This window comes from Strigops habroptila, assembly GCF_004027225.2.
Source record: "Strigops habroptila isolate Jane chromosome 13 unlocalized genomic scaffold, bStrHab1.2.pri S16, whole genome shotgun sequence".
NCBI lineage: Eukaryota > Metazoa > Chordata > Aves > Psittaciformes > Psittacidae > Strigops > Strigops habroptila.
Window position 1 is genome coordinate 9,952,086 of NW_022651054.1, and position 21,894 is coordinate 9,973,979.

At 42.9% G+C, this 21,894-nt stretch overlaps 1 protein-coding gene and 1 long non-coding RNA gene across 3 annotated transcripts; both read right to left on the minus strand.

Annotated features, from left to right (window-relative positions):
* Positions 1-180: 180 nt before the first annotated feature.
* On the minus strand, positions 181-21,678 carry YWHAE (tyrosine 3-monooxygenase/tryptophan 5-monooxygenase activation protein epsilon). 2 transcript variants are annotated; one of them, XM_030472581.1, is made up of 6 exons: positions 21,463-21,678; positions 11,947-12,146; positions 6,436-6,542; positions 5,703-5,909; positions 4,786-4,922; positions 181-1,194 (listed from the first exon to the last, which is right to left on the minus strand). In XM_030472581.1, exons 1-6 carry the CDS (start codon positions 21,524-21,526, stop codon positions 1,142-1,144), a joined length of 768 nt encoding a protein of 255 aa, XP_030328441.1. In that variant the 5' UTR covers positions 21,527-21,678; the 3' UTR covers positions 181-1,141. The 2 variants fall into 2 exon arrangements, with proteins under 2 accessions (XP_030328441.1, XP_030328442.1); XM_030472582.1 differs by lacking the exon at positions 21,463-21,678 and adding an exon at positions 20,994-21,310.
* LOC115601970 lies at positions 14,191-15,441 on the minus strand. Its single transcript, XR_003989551.1, has 2 exons — positions 14,575-15,441; positions 14,191-14,341 (listed from the first exon to the last, which is right to left on the minus strand). It is a non-coding gene; the product is annotated as an uncharacterized LOC115601970 (long non-coding RNA).
* Positions 21,679-21,894: the final 216 nt, after the last annotated feature.

Sequence of the window (21,894 nt, forward strand, 5' to 3'; positions counted from 1 at the left end):
CTGCTGCCTCCTCCTGCTGCAGTTACACTACTTACACATAAGATTGGCATCTTACTTATGTCTGAAGAACAATGCTGTTTTACTTCTTTCTCCCCCTTCCAACTGCTCCTATTACAAGCAACAAAGCCAAGTTACTCTTGCCGAAATGAGAGTAACCTAGAAAAGAAAGTCATCATCATATTTGGCATTTTTAATTTAGGTTTGTTTTATTTAAGTTTAATGTTAATTCCATGCTGTGTTTCAGTAAGAACAATACAGATTCTGTATCTGTGGCTCCAGTCAGATATCCAGTAGTACAAATTAGCTTCAAGTTACACATACTGAACAAAAGAGGTTGAGAGCGAGCGAAGGGAGATGGGGACAGGGGAGGGAGAAAGAAAAAATATTGAACACGCATGCAGGCTTATCAATGCCACCTTCAATGCTAACCTGCTTGGAGGAAAAGTAAAGAACAGGCAAGAATGAGCAGCCACGGATTGTTGAACTGTTACCAGCACCATGATTCTCAGCAACGTTTCAGCAGTTTGGAAACTTGTGTGTTTGGATACAGTAAAACCACTACACTCTATGTCCCAAAGCAACCTGTAACTTCAAGCTAAACACCCAATTGAGTGGAAACATTGGTATAAAAGTCACTTGAAACAGTTATAAAAAGAAAGAGAAAGAGAAAGGAAACTGCCACCACACGTGCACTACTCTGCTGTGACACATCCCTGCCCTCCCAGGTGTAACATCCACTTTAACCTGCCCCATCTGGCGGGAGACAATACAGTAATGCTGAAAGAGCCTTTACACGCAGTCCTGTTAGTGTCTTAAAGAACCTACAAGCTGGCACCAGTAAAATCCACAGAAATTCACTCTTGCCTTTAAGAACTTTTAAACTGTGTAAAAAAAAAAAAAAAAACAAAACCAAAAAAACCTAAAAAAAAAAAAAAAAAAACCAAAACCAAAAAAAAAAAAAAAAACCCAAAACAAAATAAAACAAAAAAAATAAAAATAAAAGAAACCCAACAGGGCAGGAACCTAAATTCTGAGCCCCAATGTAAAAGTCAGATTTGGTGGTTCTCAGAGTGACACTGAGGGTTTTTGTGGGGAAGGGGAAGGGTGGTCAGAGATGGGTTCTCTTGTTGGCCTTTGTGTCTCACTGGTTTTCATCTTCCACATCCTGCAGCGCTTCTTTATTCTGTTCTTCACCTGTGGAAGGGGTTCAGAGGAAGATGGTGAACTCCCAAACACGCTGAGCAGCTCAAAGGGCAGCTAGAGATTAATAGCTCCATGCAGCGCACACGCTCGCTCACACGCCTGCATCAGTGGCACATACACACGCTTGTCACACGGCCAGGGCTGGAGTGAAGCGTTCCCATGGGAATTAAGCCTCATCCCCACCTCGGTGCGTTTCATACACAGCTGTAGCACAGGCTATTAGAAGACGTACTCTTGTTGTAAGGACAGACATCAGCAAACCACTGTTCCTGAGGCTGTGCATGGGATCATCAACAGCCAAGAGGAAAGGCATCAAAACAGTTGTGGATCATTTATCGATAATACCTTCCCAAAGCCTTTATTTCAAAGCCAGAAAGCCCTGAGGACCTCTATTCACTACCTACAGAAATACAGGGTTTAAAACTCCACCTTTTCTCTATCCAAGTCTCACCACCAGCAAAGTCCTGCAGTCAATTTTGTAAAGGAACACTGATGAGGTATTATTAAAGGTACCAAAAGTAGTATAAAAACATCATCCCTATTTCAAGTCCAACTTCAAGTCCCAGACTTAAGGTTATTAAAGGAAAAACGTTCTGTGGAAATTAATTTCCCTTGAAAACAGCCAGTTTGGACCTATTCACCGAGGCCACAACATGCAGTGAGATGAAATCTATCTATAAAGCCTCTTGTAGTAAGTGTTTGGTTGCACTCAAGTTGCCCTGGGTGAGGTGCATGCAATGCCTCCTGCACAGCTTTGCCCGGCCTCAACTGCAAAAAGGAAGGTTTAACATCCCTCAGCTAGTGCCATGCACGAGTAAGTTAATGGATAAGAGAAACTCAAACTGTTTTCTTTACAATTATCCTTAACTACATGAGATGGTTTGAGGGCAAGAAACAAAAACTACCCATTAAAGAGATCGATTTGCATTAAAATCTAATGAGACTATTGATTTCCAGCATGTAACCAGCATGCTCAGAGCATGTCCAGATTGAGCACTGTCACCAGGTACAATACAAGGTGGATTTCTAGAACACAAGACATCTTACATTCAACAACAGTAACACTGACATTTAGGCTACGTAGCACACCATTTGAGAGGAAAGCCGAGGCCCTGACACCCAGGAAGATGGATTAAAAGATCTGAGCATGCTCCAGTTGACACACTTAAGCAAATACTCCTGTAACAGGCGATTGTGAAAGTACTTTTCATGCCCAAAGATTCTTAATATCCATCCAGGAATGCAGCTCAATTCCCAAACACAAGTTACTTTGGGTCTTAGTTAAGCACATTGGGCAGAGGCTGCAGGTCACCAATTGGCAGGCCATGGCTTAGGCCTGGAATGGAGTCCAAGACACAAGCAGTTTATCAATCAGCAGCAGGAGTGACAGAGGCAAGCACCATTAGTGACTGAAGAAAACTGACACTGGAAAAGTTCATTCAGCCATGACAGAGACTTACAAAGTAGAGATTTTAGGAAATGAACAGTTGGACTTTCCTTTAGGAATCTATACAGCAGGAAAGAAGGGGAGAACAGGAATCATGAAGACGACATTACAAGCGTGAAAATAAACTCAACAGCTCGTCTATGACATGGTTAAAAGGTACAGGAGATGAGATGAAAGGTGAAGCAGCTGAGGAACACCTCGGTTTAAAAAGTCCTTCCCTACAACCTACACAACTGAAATCCAAACAGGCAAAAGCTGAATGTGAAAGAGAAACCTTTGTCTGAGTGTTCCCCACCCCTTAGAGCACCACAAATACCAGTTTCCTTCCTCAGCACCACTATTAACCTTTACACACTTCAAAGGCTCTGCCTGATTTGGCCACATGGAGTTCTGGGAGCAAGAGCTTTAAATGCGCTCAGTGTATCAGCGTGGTGTGCGGGGATGAGAAAACTTCACACCTTTGCCTACACATTATGCATGAACACCATGGGGGTTTGCGAACCCAAAGAACCACGCTGCAATTTTAAGTAATTCTGCAGTGGTTTAAGTTCTGTAATCATTCTCCTCCTGCCATTCATCATAAACAGTAACCAGGTAACCTGAAATACTTCAGGAAGGGCAAAAATACCTATTTTCTATGTTATGGAGGTCATTATGGAAAATTTCAATCTAGATTATGCAAAAAGAAATATCCAGAGCCTCTGTAAATAACCTTGAGCTTCTACAATGTGAGGTACATGAGATGTTGGCCAGCTCACAGGCAAATAAAGACAGCTTGTGGAAGATGTTCTGATACTTCTATCTCGCAACAGCAAAGCAGCCTTGTTACTTCACTGAAATGGCACCAGGATATTGGGCTTCATTAAAACCCCCCAAACATGACCTGCAACAGTCAATGCTCAGGATCTATGCAAAGAGCTGGAAGCTGTCAGGTAACTAACCCATCAATCCTACACAAAAATGGGCAGTCAGTAAAAAGAGACTCACAACTGCTTTCAAATGGACACTACACCAATCAAGTACCAAAGTAACTCTATAAGGCTATCACCAAGCTTCAAGTAACATCTTACAAAGACATTTATTTTCTGGGTTAAGCAGTGATGTTGTTTCAAACCTCTGCATTTCTAAGCACCTAATGTACATTAAACAGGACTGACACTTCCCCCCCAAGTTAAAAGTAAAGAAACTCAGCTCTTCCCACTTCTCTCTCCAGGACATCATTTAAACATGAGTTTCGTTTTTCTATACAGAGATGATGTTTCATTCGCTATCAATAACCAGTGAAACAGAAGGTCTAATGCAAAAACCTAAATGACTAAACTTATACTTGGCATATATATGAAAGTGTAAGAGGAAAAAGTCCATCAGGATGCCAAAAGGATAGTTTTAATAATTTAACTAATTATCAGATATTAGTAAACAGAAGCAGTGTCCCTCCCTCTGGTACTGCCAGGGGATACATTCAGTAGTTGCTGTGGCAATGGCCCACTTTAGGAGTTGCAACCTAATGTTTTGAGGAGTGTTAAAGAAAGTCCTTCAAACACCTCAAATAGGAAATGAGATTTCTCGACGCTTTTCCTACACCACCTCCTCCAGTAACAAAGTGTTTTACAAAATCCCTTTTCCTTTTTCCTCTTCCCTTTGTGCTCAGTAACTCTTCGTAAAAGGAGTAAAAGATATGGGAAGTGCTGTAAAGGTGCAGTAAATCCTCCACTAAAATGCCAACAGAAATACTGAGTGACCTGAAAACAAAGGGGAACTGGGTGATTTGCAATATTTGCTCCTGCACTGGCAATTCACATCTGTTGGAATGACAACCACAGATGATCGTGACAAGCCATAAGAAGGAAAAGCTGAATTCAATGAGGTCACTGCTTTTAAATAATCACAACCAACCAGATGGGGAGGAAAAGAAAGTTGACATTACTAACTGACAGCTCCTCCCTTCAAGTGAGAGCTGGAAGGCTTCAGGAGAAGCCACTGTCACCCCTACCAACTTAATCCAGTGCTAAGAAAGGACAGAAGTCCAGGAGGGTCAACTATTAGGAGTAAACCACCAAACCAATCCACATTTCCATGCTGTTTTCTGGACAGAGGTCACGAGAGAGCCGCATTTTAGAGGAGAGTTTACTTACCATCACCCTGCATGTCTGAAGTCCATAGTGTCAGATTATCACGTAACAACTGCATGATAAGTGTAGAGTCCTTATAGCTTTCTTCACTCAGTGTATCCAGTTCTGCAATAGCATCATCGAAAGCTGCTTTTGCCAACCTAAAAGCACGGAATAAATCAGATTTAACATACTGCTCAATGGAAACCAGAAGTACACAAGTTAAACCTGTGCCTCAGAACACCTAGCTTCTACTTTGTTACAGGAGCTATGGATGTCATGTAACCAAAGTTCTGTATTCATGGTGTTTTTAATAGTGTTTAGATGCTCATCCAAATATCTCCCACCTTCAAAACCAGTCACTTCGTGTGCTTAGGAATCCTTTTACTCAAGAAGAGTGGATTTATTAAACATTCCCCCACCTTGCAGTACAACTGATCAAGGTCTACTAAAAGCTTAAAAAGAAAGCTTATTAGACACCCTGCAATGACAGGAAGACAAATGGTATTTGCCATCATCAATTTTTATGCTCCTATCCATGGATGAGCTATCAGAGAAATTAGAAGCATGATTCCTGTTACCTGTGTAACAGCCAACAGCAACAGAGGCAAGTTAAATCACCTCAGAGCTTTTGCAGGTTATAAGGGCACCCACAGAGTTAACCTGGCAAGCTGTTAAACTGCCATTAGTTGATTGATCCAAGGTTATCACTATTCTGCTTCTCCTACATAACCTACTCCCACATAAACAAATGGGTCTGGCCTCAAAATGGCAAAGTTGAAAACCTTTCCAAAGAGCTGACCTCAAACAGAGCAATTCACCAACTACAAGCAGGAAGAAAGCCAGCCCAGTGTCCCCATTGAGGAAAAGCAGTTACCCAAAGTAGCAGCCACTTGTGGCTTGTTTGGTATCCACATCCCCTCTTCCCAGTCACCACTCACCTGCAGGCACGATCAGGAGAATTAAGAATTTCATAGTAGAATACAGAGAAGTTGAGCGCAAGTCCTAAGCGGATGGGATGTGTTGGCGGGAGTTCTGTCATTGCAATGTCACTAGCAGCTTTGTAAGCCACCAAGCTATTCTCTGCAGCCTCCTTCCTGTCATTTCCTGTGGCAAACTCAGCCAGATACCTATGGTAGTCCCCCTTCCTGGAAACAGAAACAGTAAGGAGTCAGTAGTGGTTATTACCCCACTAAATTAATGGCTGAATGCAGAAACTGGTCTTTATATATTCATACAAAGGACACTGCTGCTGAATTACTGTCCAGACAACAGTACATTAGTACTGGAGTGAGTTTTAAACCATCATGCAGGAAAACCAGTTTGGGTTCACTTATTTTCTTGTACTGGTACACAAAATCATAGTATTACCTTCTCCATTATTAAACTGTCTCTGTACAACTGCATTTCATCTAAGCTAACTGAGTTTTTGAACTGAAGGACAGAGATAATTCAGCTACAAGGGAAAACACTCTGATCATGTCAAGATTTAAACTGTGCTTCAGAAAGTAGAAAATACGCATCAAACCAGTGACTACAGCAACATACTCCAAGGCCAAGTTTCACAGGATAATGCAGTTATGAGGGTGACACTGCATGACAGTGACCAGTCTACTCTGTTTGTCTCTAGTTCAGGTACACTAAGAGGTCCTGGCCTCACAAGAAGATACTTACATTTTGTAATAGAAAACCTTGGACTCGCCAGTGTTAGCTGCTGGAATGAGGTGTTTGTCCAGTACATCCAGAATGTCACAACAGATTAACTTCAGTTCAGTCTCAACCTAGAAAGAAAAAAAACACACCCAAATGAAAAGAGGAGGCAAGGTTAGCCTGTAAAACTAAGAGCTATTTCAACAGCACCCAAATATCAAACAGGCAGCAGCACAGAAATCCAGTAAGTGGGAAGACATAAGAAAACCAACAATAAATTAGAATTCAGCTGCTCCACAAGTGCAATAAGCAAAACAGTTCTGTGTAATCAGCTGGCACGAGAGAGGCAAGGACTGATGTGTGATGAAATGTATAACTGAACAATGGAAGACATCTCGCTAGGCAGTTACGTTAAGTTTGTCCCAGGATATAGAATTCCTTACTGCAAGGCTTGCACAACTCCTAATTCCTTGTATTTTTGATCCTGGAAGGCTGCCCTAAAAGCAGCAGTGGTGAAGGGGACAATTTGAAGGTCATTAATACAAATCAGCTCAACTCCATTACACCCCCGAGTTAAAAGACACCTTCAGAACAAGTTTCCAGCGACTACGTGGGAGGCAAAGCTCTAACAGAAGAGCCTTAAGACAAAAATCATGGAGTATGAGAAGACAATAAAGATGTGCCACACAAAAAGGGCAGATACAAGAGGAAAACAGACTCCAGAAGCAGGCAAAAAAAGGCAGAGTGCACCAAACCGGAGAGAAAACAGGAATCACCAACACTGAGATCTGTGGCCAAAGAAAACCCATCTATAAAGAGTTACTTAAAAACAGATGCTGAATTTTAACAGTTGAAAAGTTGGTCAAAGTTGAAAATATGGTCACATCACCTTCATTTTTCTCTTTCATTTAGAATATAAAGCAAGGTCTATGAGGTTAGGGTTTACCACAGAAAGTTTCACACCTGAAAGCAAAGAAACCAAGTACACCCAAAAAAGCTAAACCCTGTCTTTTGACATCAACATTGCCAAAACAAGTCTTGCTCTGAGCATCCCATGTCCTTCACAGTGGTTGGTTCTCACGGAGAAGTGGTTGGTTCACTGCCTCAAGCGACTTTTATGCATTATGAAGTAGAGGGTTTCAAGCAAAGGCATCAAACGAGTTACAAGAAACTACCAAAAACTGCATGTCCTGGATCACAAGAGCAGCCCCGCTTAGTCCGTTATCCCTTCCTATCCTCCCACCCATGCAGATTTCTTTCTTTCTTTAAGCATTTTTCTTGCCATGTAATACTTTTATCACTATATAGCTCTCAAACTATTAGGGTTTGTTACCGCAACATCTATCCTCAAAAGCTGTTAAAATTATAGATCCAAAATAACTGTTAAACTGGCACATACATACACAGATTCATTTGTACAAAATGACTTAGATTTGCAAGAGTTCCTTTAGAGAAATTAATCTACAGCAGATGTCATGTACAATGTCAGAATGCCCTAATGTTCAGAGGAAGAGTTAGATGCTATAAAGGTTATATGACAAATGCTTAAGGAAGTTGCTGAAATATGGTCACTTGAGAAGAATCTACTTCATATATTCTGGGGCTACAAAAGCTAGAAAACCTTTGGCCAGCAGTGAGTTCCTGCAAACTTCTTTCCTCTTGATCCTCTTTTTCAATGACTTCTTTTGCAGAGAGATCTTCAGCAAAACTGCAAAGAATTAAATCAGTTTCTAATCCTCTTTTGTTAAGTAACCATACATGTACAAACTTCTATTTCAGCTCAGACAGACCTTTTACAGCTTTGCTTAAAGGATCACTCATACAAGTTATCAGAGATCAGCTGCTGTCCAGGGCAATGTAAATGTCCTGATCAAGCTTGGTTTAAATATGTTTTATATAAATAAGGGTTAAGAACAACACAAGAAACCCACACCAAAACCCTAAAAGCTCTTTTACAAGAAGGAGCTGTTGTAGACAGAGTGGCTCAATGAGCTCTTCAAAGCAGCAAAGCAGCACAAGAGCCCACACTAAGCTTGTTCAGAGCATTCAGAAATGGCAGGTTTAGGGTCCATCACCATTCCAGCTCCAAATGACACAGGGTACTACAGGCTCTGACCAGCAAGGAAAGACTGCTCACCCCAATGGGTGCACAGAAGCCCCCACAAGCCACCCTGCCTCTATTTCAGTGGTAGTGCTGGCTTAATCAGATTTCAGACTGCGTTCTTAGCTCTGCAGAGACAAAAGCTTGTAAACCACCCATCATCTAAAAAAGGAAACTTATTAGAAGCAACCAGGAGAAGGGTAACCTGTACTAGTTCTTTGACCTGTTTTAGTATGTAGCCCCCAAAATAGCTGCACCTCACAACTGAGATGCAACACAAAACTAGAACGTAGGAAACAGATGCTAAAACCTGCAACCTCCCTCCCAGCCCTGCCAAAGCAAACAAGCCAAACACCCACATTTATGCCAATTCACAGCCTAACCTTTCTAAGGAGAAGGGAAGGAGGAGGGAAGGAGAAGACAGCCTTGTAGCTGCCCCAGAATACAACCCAGAGCACTACAAACACACATACTCCTACAGACCAGTAAGAGGAAGGTATTTCTCCCATGCTATTATGGAAGGGATCTGGTTTTACCACATGAAATGAACTGCATTACATGCAGACATACATCACTTCAAGGCTGAAGAATGCACGCCTCAGTGTGTACTCATCTACAGAGATGCAGTTGGATGAGAAAGCCAGGGGCTCTACTTTTGTGTATCCAAATGGCCACAGGACTCAGAAAAGCAGCCTGCCTTCAAAGGAAGCAAGAAGAAGAATTTCCCCCCATGGCTATGTATGTGTTTGCTACATTTATCTTCAATGGTTTGGGTAAAGGCACAGCCTGGCATCTCCCATCACCTCTCAGTACTGCCTAGCGTACGCCTCAGACAAAACCAGCCCAGCCCTATTCTGACAACACCATCATCCCTCAAGTTCTGCCCCCAGTCACAGTGGCTAGTAGCTCAAACAAACTAGAAACACTTAAGAGCCATGTGCTAAGCTGCAATAAATACTGATGTACACAAAAACCATCAAATAATTACTTTCACACAAACTACCCCTTCCATTTCAACTCAAGCAGCACTCCATAGCAGAGCAGGGTCACACCTAGTTCAGGTGGTAGGTCAGAGGTGTTCTTCTAGAGATGCTGGTTCTCTCCAGCTCCCCAGGGCTTTCAGCTCAGCCCATTAGTCCCCACACAACTGAACTTACTCTGAAAAATGCTACAAGAGCAGGGATTTGTGGACAAGGTAAGCACAATAACCAGAACTCTGCTGAGCCTGCACCAGCCCTCATCTCTTCAGAGAAGCACTGAGCATGACAACAGGGCAGCTGTGTTACTGTTCCAGGAGCAGTGAGAAGCATCATCCAAACCTTTGCAGTTATGTTCTTTAGGCCCTTACTGCTCCCATGCCATCTTGCTAAGCCCATTAACACTCTCCTTACAGCAGCTGCTAACTCATAGTAAGTCTCCCAGCAGCTACAAACAGGATCTACTCTTCAACTACAGTCGAGAGCATCTTGGAAAACTCAGGCTAAAGTTGACACTGTTCATCTTTCTCTAGTATGGAATGACATTACAGTTCTCCACAGCCTCTTCCACCTACAGCAACTGTCATAGCTATTCCCTTTAAGGGTTTAACAGCTGAAGATACTGTTGGCATGACCTCACACTTCATCTGGCCTCTGTCAATAGGTACTTAAGAACTACATACATTTCCTGCACACCAGTCTGTTCTGCATGGTACTTGCTCCCTTCACAAAGAGAGATGCAGAACAAAGCCTTTTTTACAGTGCTTTCAAAAACAAGGCAAAAAGTCTTCTCACTATTAAAGGATCTCTGGCAGAAACCAGTAACTGCCCACAAAACCCTGTGCAAAACCTGGAAGCACACAGTGTAAGACAAATTTAAACAATCACCTGATAGCTATTGTCTTATATGTTCTGTTTGGAAGATTTCAGACACCCATCAAGAAATGGTATTTGGGACTGTATGTAACTGGCAGAGCCTCATCCCATCAGCATGCCAGCATAAAATTAGAAACTCACAACTTGAACAATTCCATGGAGCAACAGAAACCCTGTGAGTCAACAGAAAGCAGTCCAGAGCCATTCCCGAGAAAAGATTTCCAAGCCAACATCATTTCCATTGGTGGTATATGAATCAGTGCCAGGTGATATAATAGACTCCACTGTTTCTCTGAGTGAAGAGCTGAACCATGTGGAGGCACTTGTCATCAAATAATGGAGATGAAGAAATGTGCAGAAATGTGGGGGATTTAAACACAGGAGCATGCCTGTGCTGTGCTAAACCAGCATCTAAGGAAGGTGGGGAAGAGGAGAACAAAGCTGACCGTTCTTACAGCTGAAGGTTTCATTAACCTTCCTGACAAAAGTCAAAGCCTGCTCCAAGCTCTCCATTTTAGGTAAAGCTGCACAGACTGACTAGACTCAGCATGAAGTTATGTGGATCCATTCTTCTCTCCAGAGAGACAGAAAACAGCAAGGCCCTAGAGGTTATTACACATGCAAGTTTCACAGTTAAGATGACCATGATACCTTAAGGAACACCGGAATGCTTTATCTCATATTGATTGCTTTAATTACTATCAGTGTAGCTGACCAGCTTAGGACAAAAAGAAACTTAAAATTCTACATGTTAAGGAATCAGATGCTGTCAGAGAAGCCACACTACCTCAATACTTATTTCAACATAGGCAATGCTGTCTGAGCAAATAATAGGTCTGCCAGTTCAATTATACAAGGCTAACCAGGCAACTATTCTTCTGCTAAGCACCTAGTTTCAAGGGAAGAAGGAGAAAACAAGGCCAACGTACATAAAATGCACCTATGACAGTGATAAAAGACAAGGAGTCAAAGCAAGTGGCCATTTGGCTTTACACTGCCCATCTTCATGCCAAGAACAACACTGAAGATCCTTCCCCACTGGCATTTCAACTACCAGTGTTAGTATCTCGAACTCTGTAGGGCAGAGTACTGCAACAGCCCCAAGTGTCAAAGTCTGAATGATCTAAAGCAACTTTTATCAGAGGTAGAAGCTTAACAGCCAACCACCACCTTTGACATTGTTAGTTTTCAAAACAATACTGGATGGAGTAAACCAGCTTGGAGGGGAAAGAATAAGGCCTCCTGAGCACATGCAGCCTCACAGTTGAGAAAGCAAGGAAGAGAAAGTGCCAGCCTAGCTCAAATGCTTAGCAGATACTAGCTGCACTGAAGGAAAACCCCTCCCTTTCTCCTTTCAGCCTAGTGCCCTTTTGAGTGTTTACACAGAAACACCCAACCTCTCCCCTTCACCAAGTGTATTTATTCTCCAGACAAGGAGCAAACTTCATCCTCTCAAGCCAGTCACCTTATAACAGGTCAGCACACTGCTGGCAATCTAGAATATCAGGACAGTTATGGCAAGGATAACAAAACTGGGCCTTAACATGTGAACAATATGCTGCAACACCAACTACATCTTACCATTTGCCGATATTCCCGAATCATTTTTAATTTGTCTTCTCCACCTTTGTTTTCTTCTTTCTGTTCAATGCTGCTGATTATTCTCCAGGAAGCTCTTCTGGCTCCAATCACGTTTTTATATGCGACAGAAAGCAGGTTTCTTTCTTCCACTGTCAACTCCACATCCATTCCAGCCACTTTCTTCATTGACTCAACCATTTCTAGGAGGAAAAGGCCAGACAATTATTCTCACAGCTGAAGTATCTTTCAAACCATTTGATACAAGTTGTAAGTTAATGACAGCTTATGAAAACAGGCCCCCTCCTCCTTTCATCCAGTTATGCCTCACTATTGTACTGGAGTGTTCCAAACAAATCAATGAGCACGTACACAAAGGAAGTAGCTGATGTTCTTTTAAATGTGTTTGACAAGGGTCCCCACAAAATTCTTTACAGATAATTTAGATTTTGGTTTGGGTGCGATTTTGGGGGGTTGTTAAGAGACAGACAAAAGGATTTAGCAGCATGTTTTCCAGAGTGGATCAGAGTTACCAGTCCAATCCTACAGGGATGCCAGTTCTTCAAAGTGCTTCAGAAAAGGCAACCAACTGGGAGAAAAACATGAACAAATGTAACCTGGCTTTCAGCACAGTGAGAATAAACTGAAGAATTACAGAAGGCTCCACTGATGTGTCAACTGGAATACAGTGTAACATCCAGACTGGAACAGATGAAGTATGAGTACTGTCATTAGGAAAGCAAGTCAGAGTGCCAAAGGGAACCACTAAATGAGAAATGAGGCACTTAAGCAACAAAAAAGTCATCCTGAGGAAACCCAGAGCAACCATATCCACCCATGCCAAGCAGCTACTTACACTGAAAATAACACACAAAATATTAAGTATTTGATATTTACAGTTTAAACCTTTTGGAAAGGACTTCTAAACCTGAGGTTAAAACAATTATTACTAACTATAGCTTTCCTCTACTCAAGTGGAAGCAAAAGCTTGAACCACTTAAGGAAGGTTATAATCCTTTCATTACCTAACCACAGTATGATTGCTTGCGACATAGAAAAATAAAAGCCAAAAGTGTTAAAGAGACACTAATTGAGAGGCTAGGATGAGACACTGAGGAGCCACAGGTTTTGTCTTGCCACACGGTGCTTCATTTCCTTCACCATTTAACTTCCAGCTTCTAGAACTGGTGGGAATTCCACAGATGAAAACAAGACTAAGACCCAACTACACCACCTACCCAACAGGACAACTGTTTCTCAGCTATGTGCCAGGTAGAGGGACACGGGAATGACTGGAGTCTGCCAAAAGCATGGTGATGCAAGTAGGTTATGCCACCTCTAACACGATACCTCACTCTTCTGTGGCCTATTTATCCTGCCCACTCATCATCCCACCCCCATCATTTCATGTCACTGTGTTCTGCTGTGTCATGGCAGCACGAGCAGTGGGAAACTAATGAAGCTTAACTGTCATTTTTGTCCTTGGGTGCCAAAACTCAGCATCTTCACAGGCATAAGGCACGTCAGCAACAGAAACCGTAGGCTCAATCTTTTTCTCCTTATCAGTCTCCAACAGGTCTCCACATTTTGTAGTGACTCTATTCTTGCCAGAAGGGGGAAGAAAATCCCTACCTCTAATGGTAGATTTTGCTTCTCCAAATCACAGAAAGTAACAAAAAAAGAAAGATTTGGTAAAACCTTTACAAACCACCACCTCTGGAGATCTTTGGCGTGAAGCTGAACCCAGGACACCCAGTATGACCATTATGCTTTAATCGAACACACATAGTTTTGTGTCAAGTTTAACTAACCAAGATCACCTTAACTTTGTCCCATTAGATCTTTTCTGCAATTAGGAAAGCCAGAGGAACCTGAGTAACACCAATTCCTTCTCTGGAGCTGGCAGGTTTCTGAAGAACACCATGGTTTTTAATTACACTTGCAACCCTGTGCATCCTTACTGGTAGTCTCTAACCATCATACAGCAACACACACATTATGGAAGATCTAGCTTTTCTTTAAAGCAGAGTTTATGTTCTTCTGTGCTTTATCCATTGGGTCGAGCACATGTGGTGGATTAGAATCCCACCTATAAATACGTATTTTACCCAAAGAGAAAAGATTTATCAGCCTACATACAAAGCTGTTGGAGAATAAGGTTTCTAGTTTAGCAAAGAGCCCAATTTTACTTAGAATACAAGTATCTGCACTGGTATTTCAACAAGACAAAGTAATATCATGCACATACCTTGGTCTTCCACAGTAAAGCCATAATCCAGCCCTGAAAATTTAAGCCTGATGAATAATCTTAATCACTCAGGCAATATAAAAGCAAAAGGACAGCATAACTGTATCTTCTCCAGTAGAGAACTAATTCTAACAAAGCCATCTATGCCTGCTAACAGAACAAACATTTTATGTTCTAAGTGCAGCTTTACCTTTCAACTCTGAGGTGAAAACCTCAGAGACTATTCAAGACAAAATGCAAGCCTGAGATTACACTTCAGTAAGGAGGATTAGTGCAGCAATGACAACTCACTGCACACACAATCCAGAGATGCTTACGGTGCGTTATGGAAAAGTAGTGTTATGCCGATTGAGAAAGACAGACATTGTAGTTTAAGTGGTTACATTCCAGGTTTTTTCAGTTGAATGTGGCTGTCACCTTATTATGCTACTGTCAGATCATACCATCAGAGCAGGAAATCCCCAAAGTATAAGATGTGGAAGGATAAGGGAATATTCTGGAGAATGACACACCCTAGATTTATACCCTTCCCCAGGCATTTGCTGTTGGTTGTTAGAAGAAGTATCACAATAAACAGGCATCTGATCAGGTTTGTATATTCTTACAAAAAAGGGCATTTAACTGAGCCTCAAAGCAATTGTTTAAGATACTACAAAGCTACAATAACACCCATGCTATTTTTTAAAGTCCCTACATTCTACCTACTATGATTAAGATGCTCCTCATTGCAAAGATTGCTGACTCACCTCCAGCCACTGTGGAGTAACAATGGGGACATGCATGCATAGCTTGGAAAGCACAAAGGATCTGGACAGTGGTCACCACTACACTGAGTGCTACCCGAGCAAGATGTTTAAAACATCAAGTACATAGCTTGGGATTGGGATTTTTTTGTTTAGATGTGAAAGACAAAGATTATTCCTTATTCTAAGCTAAAAAGCAATGAGGAAGTTTACAAGTATTGAGAAGGATATGTCTGATAACCATCTACTATGGGCCAACACACAGAATCTGTACAAAGGGCACAGTTGATAAGGAAACTTCCGAGGTAAACCTTCCCAACATAGGATACAAAACTTAAGCAGGAGTAGACCATACCAAAGGAGTAGCCAGTATCTGCTAAAAGCTGCAAATGAGCATCCAGTGTGATGCAAGGATATGAATCCAGCAGTAACGAATCTTCCCACACGTGTTCACCACAGAATATCATGCACCATAACCAGTATTCAGAGAAGACTCAGGACTAGTATTGGAATGACCAAAGGAAGATCAGTAGTAAGTCACAAGAATTCAAATTAAAGTATTTCATTCTAAACTGTTGGGTATGTCTCATTTAAGACTTTAACAGCAACAGCAAACACAAAGTAGCTCTAACACTGTTAATTTTCAAGAAGGGTTCCAGCAGACAGTCAAGAGGAACTACAGAACCATTAACCTAATGCTCACAAGGGGTTAAGTTAACAGGAGTTGCATAAAAAACCCTGAATGAGTGGGTATATGCATAAAGACTATTGTAGAGCATGGACTTCTGGCAAAGCAAGTAACACCTCACAAATCTACGGTGATGCTCTGAATGAGTCAAGCATATGGACAAGGAAGGATGGATTGATATAGTCTACCTGGATTTCCCAAAGGCATTTGACAAGGTCCCTCACCCAAGGTTCTTTAAGGAACTCAACTGCCATGAGATAGGAAGGAAAGTCCTCACATGGATAAACACTTGGCTGAAAGACAGGAAACAGGGTATGAATATAAGACTCAAGTGCTCAGAACTGAGAAAGATCACCAGTGGAATCACACAGTGATCCGTGCTGGGAACATGCTAACATTTGTGATCCAGAAAAATGGGAGGAAATAGTAAGTACTAACTTAGTAGAAGCAGCAAAGTGCTAAGAACAAACACAAAAAGAGCTGAAGTATATTTTCTTCATTAAGTGATGAGTGTATCTGTGAAGACTGATGCCCATAAACTGTTTTCCTTACAACTGCAGGTCTCCACCCAGCATCAGTGGGCACCATCCTATTCTCTGCAATGATTAGCTCCAAATTTAAGCCAAGAGAAGGTAGGGCTCATTGTTTCATTCATTAGGAACTCTTCTTCTGAACAAACTGTTACATTGCCCACATTAGGTTTTTCTGTTCTCTTAAGAAATCCTGCATTTGGCAAGTGAGACCTAAGAGATAGCTAAACCTGCCAGCAGCTTGAGGGGGAGGCTTTCCCTCTTATCCCTATCGATTCTCAGCTCTCACAGCTCAACACTTCTTTGACCTCTCAACTGGCTGATTCAGGTCACCAGCTCAGAAAACCACCACTCAGAAAACCAACAAATAATCTCGCTTTTAATTTAGAGAACTAAATGGGCTCCAAGAGTCAGACCCAAGTAAACATGAGAGAGAACAGGGAAGAGAGGACATCCCTCTTTCAACAGTGACTAGTCAGATTAGCTCACCCCACTTTGCAGCCCTGCACCTTATTTCCAAAACCATGAAATGCTTTACCCCTTTTCCATTTACCCATTTACAGCACTCCCCTTACACTACATAAGTTTGAGATTTTTCTTCAAGGTCTTCATGTGTTTGAACCACCCCAACTATGGTTAATATTAAAAGCAGGGTGCAACTACTGAGGCACTAAAAATTGATAATCCAATCTTAAACTCCCTACCCTAGATCATGCCACATATAGCAAAACGTCGAAGTTTTATACAAGCATGAAAGAACCCAACAATTACATTCCCAGAAGTTAAGACAATCAATAGGCAGAAGAGGGAAAAAATACCAAGGACTATCCATCCTGCACGGTGGCTTAGACTATGATTTTGTGAAGAAAGCAGATTACATTACTATTCATTGTATACAGCTGGCACAGCCAAGATGCTGCCAACATTTGATTGCATGACTCTGCAATATACAGTTCTAGAAAGCACACTCGTACCTTTATGCACTCGGAGAAATAGATGGGTTATGGCTCAATTATCCAAGCAACAGTGGCATTTTCTGAATAATCAATCTTATGGCCTATCCCAAGTCTTTCTTGCAACAAGAACATGATTTTTAAGTCATCACTATCACCTTTTCAAGCTGTGAACATGTGTTTTTCTAAACAAATGAGGGTTTCTCTGGTATTTGTAACAAAAGATTTAGTCTGAAAGCAAACACAGGCAAATCTAAAGACTGAGCCTCATCGTGTATTTCTCGGCTTGATTGAGGTCTGCTACCAACTAATCTGCTAATACACTCAAGTGTACTCAAATGTAATGGACACCTACTCAGCTTCTGGACTCCTTGCAGAGAACCAAACCATCTAATTACAGAGGTCTGTCTCCTTTGCTTGCTCTTAGTACCTCAGGAGATTCAAGAAGCCAGTTCTAGAAGCCCCTCTCTCACACAGCTCGTCATGATGAGAAGTCAATTTTTATGGCCCAGTATGTGAACAATTATCACTTAAAAAACCCAATTCCTCCTAATTCCAATCTAATTGTCTTGGCCATATTTTATCTACCTCTTAGATTCCTACATTTCTTAGGGATATGCTGAGATTTTTCTGCCTTCTAGCACTTTCATGTCTATCCAATTCAGAGACAAAGAGAGCAGTCATATCCGACGTCACTAGAACAGTAAGACCTTTGACAGACAGGTATAAGTACTAACCATTAACATGGGGGGAAGGGGAAAAAAAAACAGGCACAAAACCCAACCTTGTTGTTTGACGTTAAGTCAAACAACAGAAAGAGTGCTTGATATTCACTTGTAAGAGGCTGGTCCTCTGCAAACAGATATTAACATGCAACCGATTTGTGACTTATTAATTCTTAAGCTGTAAATTCAAGACCTGGTAAAATGAGTCATTTTTTTCTAAAATGGGTTCAAATCTTGAATGGAATCCACTGCTGCCTTCATAATAGACATATTTCCCTGATAGATGATTTATAAAGACATGAGTCTGCTGTTAGCCTGATGTACTGGCAATCAGGAGAGCTGTCCAGTAGTTTGGGCTTTTTTTCCCTTCTTACCTGTATCTTGACCTATTATCTGCTCCTGGGGGAAAAAAGAACAACCCACACTTATTTCACCTCACCTAAGCTACACTATATGTAAATCTTAAGTCATATACTTCAAGACTTGTAGTACAAAACTGCTGTTCAGAGTTTTAAGTACCTGCTTACAGTCACAGCATGTTTTTCTCCTGATTAAAAGATGTTACCTAGCTTCCACAATGAAGAAATGGTTTCAACACTCAGCAGCAGTCTACAAGAATCCAAATACACTCTTTTTTATATATAACTAACTCAAATTTAATGGCAATTTCAAAAAACAGTGTTACCTACTCCAACTGTTTGGGGGAAATAATGTAGTTTATAGTTATGTATTAGTTTATCAATAATAGCCTTTGAAGGAACAGCAGTAAGTGAGATTTCTCACAAAGCTTCCTGTATTCTAAGTAAGCTTCCTGGCACTTTGTGATTTGTCATGACATGCTTAAGCAGATCTTTGAAGATAGTCAGTCACCCAAATCTCTTAATATCTCAAGAGATGAGGGCTTAAGTGCTACTTACACCACCCAAGTACCTAGAAAGTTGTCCCCTTAATCTGGGCCAATATACTGAGGACAGCACAGACACAGGATTAACAACCAACAATTCCCAAGCACAGCTTCCAAGACTTCACAAATTCTCTAAATGGGTCAGGTAAGTAACACCAAAGAAGCTACTTTCAGATGCCCACCATAAGGCCTGCTATAAATACCATGAACCATACAAAAAAAGCAACCCACCACACACTACCCTTTTGAAGTCTCAAGAAGATGGGACAAAACTTAATGCTGTCCTGCCATTAAACATGAAAAATGGTCCTTCCACACCCATTCAAGTTCCACAAGAGATCTGTATTCCCACGTATCTGCAGACAGTACTTACCATCACACCATTTCACACAGGTCAATTGCGAACTGTTACTTTATGGTCATTTATCTCAAAGATCAAACTGAAGAGCAAAATTAAGACTAACTTATTTCACCACCCTGCTTCCCAACAATTTTGTTCTGAGAATTACTGAGCAGTCTCAGCTATCTTGGCAGAACTGCAGTATTTCATATAGACAAGAACAAACTATGCCAATAATTAACTGTTTCACTGAACAAGAACACAGAATTAGATGCTGAAACAGTACCTACACTACATACTCCAGGCCTTGGATATAAGAGTCATGGAGATACATTTAGAACTGGGAGGAGAATTGGAGGGTGCACCTTAAATTTATTTACCCAGCTTGATTCCAACAAACTTTGCAAGTCTAAAAACCAGAGCACCTGATTAAGTTTAGGGCTCCTCCTAAATGATAAGAGCCTCATCATCATTCAGAAGCGATACAGCATAAGAAATCTTTCACATTTTCACCCAGCCACCTTGTTTCACCAATATCCATGATGCTGGTAAACCAGAAAGTCCACTGAGGAAAATGCTGCACCAAGACAACTCCCTATTAATCAATTTTTATTAGTTGACAGAAGTCTAGTTGTTTTGCACTGCAGATCTCTACAATGGGCTAGAGCCTGATTACCTTCTGAAGAACTGCTTTACCACTGACTTAATAAAACACCAGACAGACAGGCCTCAAAAGCTCCCAAAATGATGAATCCTCCAGGATGCTGGCCAAGCAGCCAGCCTGGGTTTCCACTCAAACCAAAGCCAACACTTTCAGTTGCACTGACTCATCCATATCAGGTGGAGAACCCTTTCCTCTCTACCCACCAAAACAGGAATGCTACTGGAATTGGGACTGGGGATCAGATGGGGAAGAAATGCATCTTCTCATCTCACACCCTTTGGGGTAGGTAATTAAGACACTGAAAAAAAAACAAATCCTCAGTAAGTCCACACTTACTGTGGACTATGGAATTGCACGTGTCCCTCCACCCAAGTCAATTATGTTCTCCCTAATATCTGGATTTGGGGGGGCATTTTCTTCTGCAACTCCTTACACTTATTGTTTGACTCCTCATGTAGTGGAATTCTCAGTTCTACCTCATTTCCCTACTGGAACCGTCACAGAAAGGAGTCTTATTTAGGCTCTCCTCTTTTTGTTATAGTTTCTGTTTTCCTCCCCAACACATGCATTGTTCAGGTGTTCTGCAACAGTGCTATCAGCAGCTTTCTAAGCACAACTCCATAAAAACATGTCATTTGGCCAGAACTTGGCCCATTTAGTCTATGAAAATGACAAACAGCAAATATTTGGAGTGTCTTCCCACCTCTAAATGAAGTGTAACATACAAAGGTATTTATTTCACTTTAAATGAGTAAGCATAAGGCCTTAAGGCAAAAGTAACCGTCCCAGAAGAGTAACACCATGGAGAGAATTAAAGGCCCTTTCTATTATATGTAAGGGGAACATGGTTAATGAAGCAGTCGTTAGACAGACATTTTGGGAGCAAGAGACACCATCCAGAGGTGCCAGTTCCTCCACTCTGCCACTTTTTAGCGAGATATGATCAGGCATAGTGCACAAAGTTACACAGGAAATGGGATTTAAAGACGAGGCTGGAAAAATAAAGTGATCTGTAGTAAATTCTACCACATAATGAAAGCACACACATTTCCTTTAGGCAATGAAGTATCATGTACTCGATCCCTCCAGGGTGAGAGCTCGCTCTCTCTGGGTTTGCCAGGAGCAGCAGTACCTCCAACCGAAAGCAAAGGAAGAGAAAGAAAAGCGCTACCTTCCCTCCCCCGGGACCCCATACGGCGAGCGAGCCTCCCCCCCAGCATCCCCTCCCGAGGGGCCGAGGGAGCCGGGCACCCACCTTCCGGAGAGCACGGCACTGGGCGTTGTCTGCGGCGAGCCGACCTGAGCCCCACGCCGCCGAGCTCCGCGAGGCCCGGCCCGAAGGTACGCGAGGACCGGGCCGAACGGAACCGCCTCAAGCCGCGGCGGTCGGCGGCACGATGAGGGGTAATGGGGGCTCTTTGTCGGGCCCCCCGAGGCGGGGGCGGCTCCCCTTCCCCCCCCGGGACTCGCCCTTCGCGGCCGCCATTTTATTCCCGGCTTCTGCCGCCACCGCCCCCCGAAGCGGGCCCCGCCCAGGCCCAAGACACCCACTCGTTCAGGGCCCCCATCCCCAGCTCCGCCACCCCCTTGGGGCGCTCCTTGTCGCCATTTTGTCTGGGCCCCCCTCCTCCTCCGCCCCTGCCCCCCCTCCCCCGCCCAGCCGCCATTTTGTGGCCGCTCCCTCCCTCTCCCCTTGGCCTTGCACGGCCTTAGCCAGCGCTCACCATCGTAGCGCTCAGCCTGCTCAGCCAACTTGGCCTGATAGACGAGGTCCTCCCGATCGTCCATGTCCTGCAGGAGGGGCGGCGTCGGGGACTGCACGGGGCGGATGGAAGCCGATGGCTCTGGGGGGCTCAGCAGCTACCAGCTCGCTGCTCTCCGGGCAAATATGGCGGCAGCACCTCCTCCCGCTGCATCCGGGCACTTCCGCAAGTGCGCGCATGCGTCCTGCGGCCTCCCATGGCAACGGCGGCTCCTTAGCAACGGGCGGGAGGCGGGGGCCGCGGCCGGGAGGCGGCAGCCGGGCATGGCAGGGCCGGAGCCGCCGCTCCCCCGCCCGGCCGTGTCGGGGCCGCAGCCGAGAGGGCGCCGTTGTCCTGGAGGAGGCGGAGGGGCGAGGTGCGGGGCCGCCGATGGCGGGTGGGGCCGGGCCGGGC

Excerpts from the sequence above, each read along its gene's own strand:
- YWHAE (XM_030472581.1), bottom strand. The coding sequence starts at position 21,526 with ATGGACGATCGGGAGGACCTCGTCTATCAGGCCAAGTTGGCTGAGCAG. Across the intron at positions 6,543-11,946 it reads TTCGGGAATATCGGCAAATG|GTTGAGACTGAACTGAAGTT; the intron begins GTAAGATGTAGT and ends TTTTCTTTCTAG. Across the intron at positions 4,923-5,702 it reads TCTCCTGATCGTGCCTGCAG|GTTGGCAAAAGCAGCTTTCG; the intron begins GTGAGTGGTGAC and ends CCGTGCTTTTAG.